The 10,545-nt window shown below is 46.4% G+C and overlaps 1 protein-coding gene across 1 annotated transcript; it reads right to left on the reverse strand.

The window, feature by feature from the left end:
* Window positions 1–1,655: 1,655 nt before the first annotated feature.
* Window positions 1,656–6,397, reverse strand: LOC139837538 (uncharacterized). The gene is made up of 2 exons (XM_071826943.1): window positions 3,250–6,397; window positions 1,656–2,844 (listed from the first exon to the last, which is right to left on the reverse strand). Exons 1-2 carry the CDS (start codon window positions 4,669–4,671, stop codon window positions 1,690–1,692), a joined length of 2,577 nt encoding a protein of 858 aa, XP_071683044.1. The 5' UTR covers window positions 4,672–6,397; the 3' UTR covers window positions 1,656–1,689.
* Between the last annotated feature and the right edge of the window lie 4,148 nt (window positions 6,398–10,545).

The raw sequence follows: 10,545 nt of genomic DNA on the forward strand, positions 1-10,545 counted from the left end.
TGAACTATGTCATTTGATTCTGTCATTTGATGTCTGCACTATGAACTATGCATGAATTGTTTGCATTTTATTGTGATGTTTCTTCGATCATATGCTAAAATAATTTCATAAACCCTGTTTTTACGGGTTCAGATGACGCTGGCGCAGAACAGAGCCCGTAAACCAAAACTATAAAATAGAATCCATTTTACAACCCGAATACGCGAGTTCGGTGAACTGAACTCGCCTTTTTCGGTTCGACTTTTTACGGGTTCTGCTAGAGATGCTCTTATCATATGAAATGGATCAATTAACGGACCGGGCATAAGGGCATCTCCAGCGGGCGCGACGCAAACGATCACTGGATCAATTAACGGACAGGGCATAAGGGCATCTCCAGCGGCGCGACGCGAATGGTCGCCGAGCGACCGTTTTCGTCCGCCGTGAGCGGAAATGCGTCTGGCACCACCTCCTGCGGGGCGACGCAAAGTGACCGGGCCGTCTGCGGAGACGCAAACCTGGCCCAAATATGCGCATGTGATGCGTCTCTGCGGACGCTGCGCGGATGCGGAAAGTGTTCGCTTGCGTCTGGCGGACATTTTGTCTGGCCCACCTGGCTGTGACCCAGCGTCGATGCGTCTTCTCCGCCAGTACTGGCGCCGTAAATGCGATGCTTCGCGTGGCGCGCGGCCGTCGCCTACCTCAGCGCATGAAGTAATGGCATTGCCACGCGTGCCGTGGCCGTCGCCCTGCCTCTGATCTATATAAACAGGGGCGGCCAGCATCTCATCTCCTCCCCGCAAAACCCCTAGCCGCCGCACAACCTCCACCGTAGGCCCGTAGCGCCGCTGCCGCTCAGACTCCGCCGCAGCCACCATGAGCAACGCCGGCCGCGGCCAGGCTGCCGCGCCTCCACCTCCACCTACACCTCCCACTCCACCTCCCCTGGCCTCGAGCTCCGACGAGGAGTTCGACTCCGACGACAGCACGGGCGACCTCCTCGACCCGGTCAAGGACGCCAAGGCCTTGGCACTCGCGGCGAAGGAAGCAGAGGAGGAGCTGGCGGGCCACGCTGCGTTGGACGCCGAGCTGGAACAGCGCAAGCTGGGGGCCGCCGCAGCCGCAGAGGACTCTGACTCCGAGATATCTTGGTCTTCCGATGACCCTGATGCGCCTACGCCGGAGGAGAGGGCGACAGAGCAGAGGGCTATCGTCGAGTCTTTCGAGACGCTCAAGGATGACGCTGCGAACGCGAGGCTCGAGCAGTGCCTGCAAGAGGACGCGGCGGCGCACCGAGCCATAGCAGCCGCACGGGAGGCGGCGGAGAAGCAGGCGATGGAGCGACACAACGACGGTGCCGGCCCGTCCGGAAGCAATTAGTCTAGTCTTCTAGATCTACATTGTATAGTTTTTATACATTTAAATGTACTACTTTTTATGTTTTAAAATGTGTTGCAAATCTAAAAATGGATCGCCCCGGTGGGAAGACACCCAGACGCAAACGGACGCGCGGACAAAATATATCCACGGGGCGACGCAAACGGACACTCGCGACCACTTTTGAGCGTCTGAAATGCGTCGCCCCGTTGGAGATGCCTAACAATTCCTCACTGGACACCAAAGATTCATCGAGTGTCCGCACGACGGCATTGTCTACCGTGGTATATAGACGTCTCTTTTTTTTTGAACATAACGATTTTTCCATTAAGTTCAGCAACATTTTACAAAAGCAAGCGTGCACAAGGCATCGCTGAATTCTGAAAATACATCTCTGAAGGAGCATCGTAGGCCATCCTCGTTGCTAGCAAGGCACCTGAAGGAGAAAGGCCTACCCTGTACCTGAATCCTATTAGCAAGCTTTGCTTGGAAATCAGCTTTGAAGTTCGTGCTCCTAGGAACATGAAATATTTTCTGCGGATTGAAATAGGGCATGCTAAAAAGAGCAGCTAGTTGTGGCCTAATCTGCCAGTGACCTGGGGCTTCAGTAATGTTACAAGTAGTTGCTGCCCTTGCTAGGATTGCGTTGTCGGTGAAGAAATGAACCTGCTGAAGCTGAAGGTGGTGTACCAACTTTGCTGCAAGAAGAAGTCCAAAAGCTTCGGCTTGCAGTGCCGAAGCAGCCGGGGGCGAAACAGCTGAGATGAAGAGCCGGCTGCATCGATGGGCGCCTTCAAACTGAATGAAAATTCCTACTCCTGCCTTCGATGTATAAGTGCCCTGATGTTGGAGTTGTGGCCATGAAGCATCTGTAAAGACTTTTGTGCCTGGAATGCTCCATGGATCAGAGACAGTTTTCCCTGGAGAAGGAAACACCTGATGGTTGATGTGCAGATCTCGAGTTGAACTTGTGGTATACTGTTGGTCTTGAACAGAAGAAGTTGGTCCAGGTGCCTCCTGTTGGTGAGGAAGATCTTGGATCAAGCTGTCATGTGCCCTGTCATCCAACTTGGCTCCTTGGAGTAGAGCATTTGTTGCAGAAAACACCTGCCAAGGTTTATGAGCTTTCCTGCAAAAGAGCTGATCGTTTCTTGCTTTCCAAAGGCACCATAAGAATGTATATATATTCTCAAGTGAAGCTAAAGGGTGACCAGAGGAAATAATGGCGTGAATCAAGTCTGGGATGGATGGGTGATTAGAAGCAAAAACTTCAGACCTGATGTACCACGGGTGACAGAACCAAGCCGCTTTAGAAAACGGGCAGAGGAAAAGCATATGCATTTCGTCTTCCAGTGCTCCACATCGAGAGCACTCCTTGTTGATGTGTATAGAATACTTACCAGCTCTCTTCCCAGTGGGGAGCGCTTTTCGCAACAGTCTCCATGCGAAAGTCTGAACTCTCGGAACCATCTTCTTGCATTTCCAAACCTGCAAAAGAAGGTTTTTGATTTGCACTGGCACTTCCTTTGGTCTTTGGTTGGCTGGGATAGCCAAATTTGCTCTACAATGGTAGTAAGCACTTTTTGCCGAGCACACACCTGCAGGGGTTAGCTTCCAACAAAGTGTATCTTGCCCATTTGCTAAGATGATAGGAGTTTGAATAATTTGATTAGCAGTTTCAGTACTGAATAGGCTTTGAATAAGAGGGATATTCCAAGCTTTTTGGTTGGGTATCCAAAGATCTTTAACAGTGGCAGGGTAATTGTAGGGCTGATCTTGTATAATAAGGGTATCATAAATAGATTCCCAACCTAGAAACCATGGGGTACTCCAAATGGAAGTACTGCCATCAAAGAGTTGGTAAAAAGCAGCGGAGAACAAAAGAGGTCGTACCTTTAGTATAGCAGTCCAGAAGGCGGATTTTGGAAAGTTTGATTTTGCTCGCCAAATGGAGGTGTCAGGGGGGTACTTGGATTTGAGAACTTGCGCTAAATGATGTTGAGGATCATTTGCAAGCCTCCAAGCCGCCGTTAGAATTAGACATTGATTTACGGCCTGCAAATTTCTAATGCCTAGACCACCTTCCTTTTTGTGTGTGCATATATCAGCCCATGCCCTAAGACACAAGCTTTTTGCGGTAGACTCTTCCCTCACACCTTTCCACCAGAAATTTCTAATGATGGCAGTAAGTTTGGACAAAAACTTCCTGGAAAAAAGTATATTGGACATGTAGTACACAGGTATAGATGAGAACACAGATTTTATTAAAGTTAACCTCGCAGCATGGGACATTCTATTGGCCTTGCAAGCAGTGAGCTTAGATTTGAATTTTTCATATATGAAATTGTAAGCAGCTGACCTATCCTTTGTAGGTAAAATTAGAGTATGGCCTAAGTGGATGGTGCTGATGTCAATGTCCTGAACCTGAAAGATGTGCTTAATATCATGTCTATCCTGCATGTTAACATTTTTGCTAAACAAAATAGCTGATTTACTCCAATTGGGGGTTTGGCCAGAAGCTTGGCAAAATTGATCGATAACACTATAAATAGTTGCAGCTTCTTGGGTGGTGGCCTTACCACAAACAAGAAGATCGTCTGCAAACAATAGGGAGTGTATCGGGGGACAACGTGGCCCAAAAGAAATACCTGTCAACTGATTAGCCTGCAGTGCTTCTTGTAACGCCATGGAGAGTTCGTTAACTGCAAGAATAAAAAGAGAGGGGGACAGAGGACAACCCTGCCGAATACCTCTGCTGCTACTAAACCGAGCATGGGGCTGGCCAATAATGATAATAGAAAAAGAGGGTGTCACAATACAAGCATGAATCAAGTTTATGAAATGGCCATCAAGCCCTTTACGAGCAAGCGCAGCAACAATGAAATGCCATTCGATCCTATCAAAAGCTTTCGCCAAATCTATTTTAATCATGAAATCATGGCTATTCCAGGAATTAAGGTTAAAAGAGTGTGTAATCTCCTGGGCAATGGTAATATTATTGCTAATATGCCTCCCTTCAATGAACGCTTGCTGCGACGGGTGGATATAATCAGGAAGGTGGTTTTTCAGTCGATTTGCAAGAGATTTCGATATAATTTTGTAGATAACATTGCATAAGCTAATTGGTCTATAGTCTGCAGGCAAGTAGCAAACTAACTTCTTTGGGATGAGGGCTATATTAGTATCATTGAGGTGAGGAGGGAGAATACCTGTTTGGTAGAAGTTTTGCACCAACCTTGTTATGTCATCTCCAATCCAGTTCCATGCTGATAGGTAGAAAGCCACATTAAAACCATCCGGGCCTGGTGACAGCATTTCTTCTCATTGATTTAAGAATCTGAAAAATTTCCTGCTTGTCTGGAATTGAATATGTGAAATCATCTGCGACTTGTGGAGGCGTTGAGTTGGGGAAAGGTGTGCCATTACTAGTACCAGCAGAAGTAAAAATATTTCTAAAATAACAAACAAATTGGTTGGCAATGTCATCCGGATCATGATAAATATTTCCCTGAGCATCCTTTATTGAGATGATGCGATTCCTTCTTCTACGTTTAAGGACAGCATTGTGAAAGAAAGAAGTATTTCTGTCCCTAAAAGTAGCCCAATGTTTTTTTTGCTCTTTGTCTATAAAATTCTGTTAGTTTAGTCATGCTTTCTTCATACTGAGCTACCAAATTTGCCTCAAGAGACTTGTTTTGTACCTGAATTGGTTGCATCTGGATATTGTTAATTTGCTCCTGTAGGGAATCCAATTGTTAGTTGAGAGGCTTCTTTTTTTTTGCACCATCGCTTGAGAGATCCTGCAAGATTAGTTGTTCGAGTATGGAAAGGCCTATTGGCTGAAGCTAGCCAAGCAGATTTAGCAATTTTTTGAAAATCATTTTCCATAGTCCACCAATTTTCGAACTTGAAACTGAGTTTCGGTTTACGAAATTGAGAATCTGTAGATACAAGGATCGGAGCATGATCACCAAGCATAATAGGCAAATTAAAAACATTAGTATTCGGGAACAAGCCACACCACTCAGCATTTGCCAAACAACGATCCAATCTTTCAAACACAGGAGTTGAGGAAAAACATTTGTTTGTCCATGTATAAGCAGGACCGCTATAACCAAGATCAAATAAACCACACTGCTTGACATATGAGTTGAAAGCACGCATTCGACTCTTATTTATGCTAGAGGATGTGGTATCAACATCACACATGATATTATTGAGGTCACCTAAACAAGCTACTGGTTTGCCAAGATTTTCACCAACAAAATTTGCAATCTGGTCCCAAATCACTCTAGTTTGGCGGTGGTGAGGGTCTCCATACACACAAACCAGAATAAAATCCAAACTAGTGGCTATATTCACAACAGAAGCAAGGATCAGATTGAAACTAGAAAACTTGACATTGACCTGAACTTCGTCATTCCACATGAGCCAAAGGCCTCCTGAGCGGCCAACCGATGGAACAACAAAACTACCAGCTGTGCTAAAGTGATTGTTAAGCTGCGCAGAATTGTATTTAGAAGTTTTGATTTCAGATACGAAAATTACCTGCGCCCTGGTGGAATACATCAATTTGGCAAGGTAGCCCATCCTGTTTGAGCTGCGGAGATCCCTGCCTGCACCTTGGCAGTTCCATCCTATAATTTTCATAGATACCTCTGCCTCCTCTTGCTCTGTGCTCTGCCCTAAGTCGTCAAGAAAAGCCAATCGAATCACTGCTGCAAAACGGAGCCAAAGCGGCCTGTATAGACAGTAGAAAGTCTCCGCCCAGGAAGAGGATTGGATTTGGAGATTTTTCTTTTTGGGTCGTGGCTCACCGAATTGGGATTTGATTTGGAGCTTCTGGGATCGTGGCTCACTAAGAAAGAAAGAGAAAGCCTATGGAAGAGGAAACGGATCAAGGGAGTGATTACGGGGGAGAAAGAACAGGGGATTCAGATCTAGGGAAGAAATAATAGGTAGGAATAATTTGGAGGTAGGAGAGATCGGCAAATCGCCGGACTACGGCATGTCGCCAGTCGCCATACGGCAGAAACTTCCGGTAGTATGGGTTATATATATATAGACGTCTCCTGATGTGCGATGCCGCCTATAATGACCCGATGTTAGCTGTAAATATGCTTAACTGAAAAATCTGAACAATTCTTTCATATGCCACATGTATTGTTCGTGTGACCACCAAGAGGTGTCGTAGTAAGTGTTCGTTGATGGCTAACCGTGCAGATTTCCTACACTCTTGGTTAGTTAGCTATGCAGTTCACAAATCACAAGTCCAATATTTATTCTCTTTCACGGTGATTTGTTGGGCTGTACTTATGGCTGATAGGAATCAAGAAGGTTACTAAAGAAATGTTCCACATGCAACCTCATGAAATTCTTATGATGCAAGTTATGGTGACGTTCCTGCGTGAGATGTCTACCACTAGTAGAAAAAGAATCTTTTGTTCGAAGCTGCAAGGAGTATTAGTCCTGGCCATGATTTGAATCAACAATAATAGTTCCGATTCCAACGCCTAGGACGGGCGGCCACCTCTAGTCCTGGTTCGCTTGGGACCTTTAGTTCCGGTTGGTGTCCCCAACCAGGATTAAAGACCTTTTCGTCAAAACTAAGTTTTTTTTGAAATCTGTTATAATTTTAAATATTTGATAAGTGTTTGAATATGAATTTGAATAACTGTTGCATACTTTCGAACCTGAACAAACTTTGAAAATCAAAAGTGTTTGAATTTGGAGAAGCAATCCAAAACCGTTCTCTATTTTGTAAAATAATTAATCTAACTATTCAAACTATTAACCAAGCCCACGCTCCGGTTTCTGGTTGACGACTTGACTGACATGATAAGGCTGGTGCCAATGCATCACTGCCTATCAGCTTTTACCCTCACTCTCACCCCACTCTCACCCCACTCTCACCCCACGGTGCCAGTGCACGGGCTATAGTGCCAGCTCTCACTTCTCTCTCCTCCACATCACCATTTCTTTTTCAGATTAAGTTATTTCAGATTGCGCCACGTCAGCTAGTCGTTACCCCTCCCTTTCGCCCGCGCTCTCGCCCCGACCTGCCAACGCGGTCGTCCCCCTCTCGCCCCCCTCTCGGCGCCAGCGCGGGGGGCAGCCGGGCCCTACCGCCGGGCGGTGGATCCACCGCCCCGTGCTACCGTCTCGCCCGCCTCTCGCCCCTACGCGGGCGGTACCGCCACCGCTCCAGCCCGCGTTGGCACCAGCCTAACACCTCTAGTGTGAGGTCACTGTCCATTAATTTCTCCATGAACTGGGAGCAACCGAGCAGGTGCTCCTCTCAGTCTCTCACCATAGCTATCTCCATCGGCCATGACCACGTGCATGAGTAGCATACACATGTTACTTTGTTGCTACCCAGGCCATGGCCCCTTCTATCTCCACTAGTGGAATAGACCAATAATGGAGATGAATGCGTTCACGGGGTTGTGGGAAAATTTTCCCGGGGTGAGCTCTTTGAAGATGTCGTAGGGCGTGCGCACAAACGACATCTTCGAGAAGCTCCGCCACGTGAGATTTTTCAACCCTTTTCTCCGGCTATGGGGATGGAGTTCCATACCTTCTTGGTTGACTTGTTTTTGCTAGTTAAATAGAGGTTGTGACATACCATAGAAGAAATTTGTGGGAGATGGAAGAGGATGCTGATAGGAATAGACCAACAATGGAGATGGAGGCGTTCACGGGCTTCCGGGAAATTTTCCCGGGGCAAGTTCCTCGAAGATATCGTATGCCGTGCTAGTTAAATTTGGTTTTATGTACCACCCTATAATTTATGTTGAACGCATAATTAGTGAACCTACTTATGATTAACTTCTAAGTCTCTGGTGTTTTACGTTGTTTCTTGTTGTTTTTTTAGTGATTTTGTTGCTTATATGCTCCTTTAAAGAAGGAAACTAGCACTTTCCTGAAATCTAGGTTGAAAGAGAACCAACGAAAAGTATTGATAAGCCACATGTGACTGAGATCCTTCTCAAACTTATTATGGTGATTGTGTCATTGTCCACTTTTTTTTTTCAAAAAGGAGAGTACAATATCACTGTATAGCTCAAAGTTTAAATAATGCTGTCTTGAACTTCGGACGGGTAGATTGAATAGTACGTACTAAACTAATTTGTTCTACAAAATAGTGGCGTCCCTGCAAGAGCAATTATACACACGCCAAGTCACCAACTATATAGCACCACTTACGGCATGTACTACAGTATATATTGGTTGCGAAGCAAGTGAAGAGACTGAAGATTCACACAGTCGAAGAAGAAGAGATCACAGTTTATAGGGTCAAGTAATGCAATTTTTTTGACGAGGCCGTGTGAAGAGCCTTTCATGTGCAACCACATGAAATTGTCCAGAGAAATGGGCATGGGAGACACCGGAATAAGTAGTTCAGCGGACAGAGAATGACAATGTGCGTCTCCTTCACGAACTATACTGTGAATTATGCGAAGGGACAATCTCGACGTTACATGAGCCACTTGCTATTCTTGTGAAGCATCATATCAGTGTAGTCTTTTTCACCGCAGCGGCTCTTCATCCAACTTCTACATGTATTAACTAGCATTTTTTCTTTTTTTGCCTCCCGGGAGCACACCACCCCAGCAACCCCGCCGCCGCCAGTGGAGGCCATCCGACGGCAGACGCCGGCGTAGAGGCGTTCTTAGTTTCAGTTTTCTTGGCCCTATATCGTCTACTGCTTGCGCCATGTACATCCTCTTGCTGTGATTTTTGTTTTTGAAGCACAACCTCTTCCGGTGATACTATGCTGGAGGCAAGAGATCCGGCAATACACCGCGGCACACCTCGCGCTGTAATTCCAGGTGCCAAATCACGAGATCCCGCGGAGTTGCGGCGGCGCCCGCGCACACGTCGATAAATAGCAGCAGGCGCGTGCGAAAGGATCTGTAGCCGCGACGGATGACAACGATCGTGGCAGGCAGAGCATTGCGCTGGATTTGCATGTTCATGGCCACCGGAATTGAGCGTTCGGCCCGAGTTTGGATGCCGGGGAGCACTTTGCACAACTCGCCCCATGCTTGCATTCCGGCCTTGGTGGTGAGTCACCATGTCAATGGTTGTTGACCTTTGGTCACTAACTCCATTCTTAGTCCTTATCAAAAAAAACTCCATTCTTAGTTATCAAATTCCAGTTGCAACTCATGCTGCAACTCATCACTATCACAAATGAAATCTAACGGTCGATCTATATCACTTTTCTTCGTTGCATCCTCACTTGTAACTGGAAAACTCCCAGTTACAACCAAACTTGCAACTCATAAGCACGAATCATAATGCCTAAAGATATATATTCACTCGAATTATATCTGCACCTTGGATACATCGACCTTCACACCTTCATATATTGCAGCTATTAACACAAGGTGATGATTTGGGGATCAAGGCCGTCGTGCTCCAAGAAGATCGGTTAGGCTCTGGAGGTACAATCTCAGTCGACAGAGAGCGTTCCAAGGAGTATTCGTTGCGGATGGGGAGAAGATGACGCTTCACTTCTAGTTGTGTGCACGTGGTTTAGTTGTGTGGCCATGTTCATATCAAAATTGTGCATGTGACGCCGATCAGTTAGATAATCGGTGTTTCACAACATCTTTGAGTCTATGATTGCTTGGCCATGTTTTTTTTCTTTCTATTTTTTAGCTATGTGCAACCTTGATGTCTAGATTTCTCTTGATATTATGTCGTTGCAAAGGCTCGATGTACTTGGTATCAACTTGATACTAATATATTTTTTTATCGAAAAAAATTAACTAGTCTTTTTCGTCGGATGTGAGGGGATGTCGCATTACTAGGAAAAAGGTTAGCAGTAGCGCACAGAATTTGGTTACCAGTGGCGCACCACGTACTAGTGGCGCACCAGAAGGTGCACCACTGGTAAAATTTTGAAATCTGGATCGGGCACGATTTTTTGCTCGTTTTTTAGCTGGTGGCTGGAGAGGAGAGATGAGTCGGCAGCCGAAGAGGAGGGAGGGAGGAGGAGAAGAGTGGTACGTGGAAGGAGGGTTCGTCAACCAAAGGAAGGAGGAGGGAGGGGTGGCCAGAGAAGGAGAAGAGGAAGTAGGAGAAGAGGTGGCCGGAGGAGGAGAGGAGGCCAGGCACCGGAGAGGAGTAAGGAGGGAGGAGGAGGAGGCCGGGTGTTGGAGAGGATGGAGGAGGAGGGCG

The sequence above is a fragment of the Lolium perenne genome, chromosome 1 (assembly GCF_019359855.2).
Source record: "Lolium perenne isolate Kyuss_39 chromosome 1, Kyuss_2.0, whole genome shotgun sequence".
NCBI classification, from domain to species: domain Eukaryota; kingdom Viridiplantae; phylum Streptophyta; class Magnoliopsida; order Poales; family Poaceae; genus Lolium; species Lolium perenne.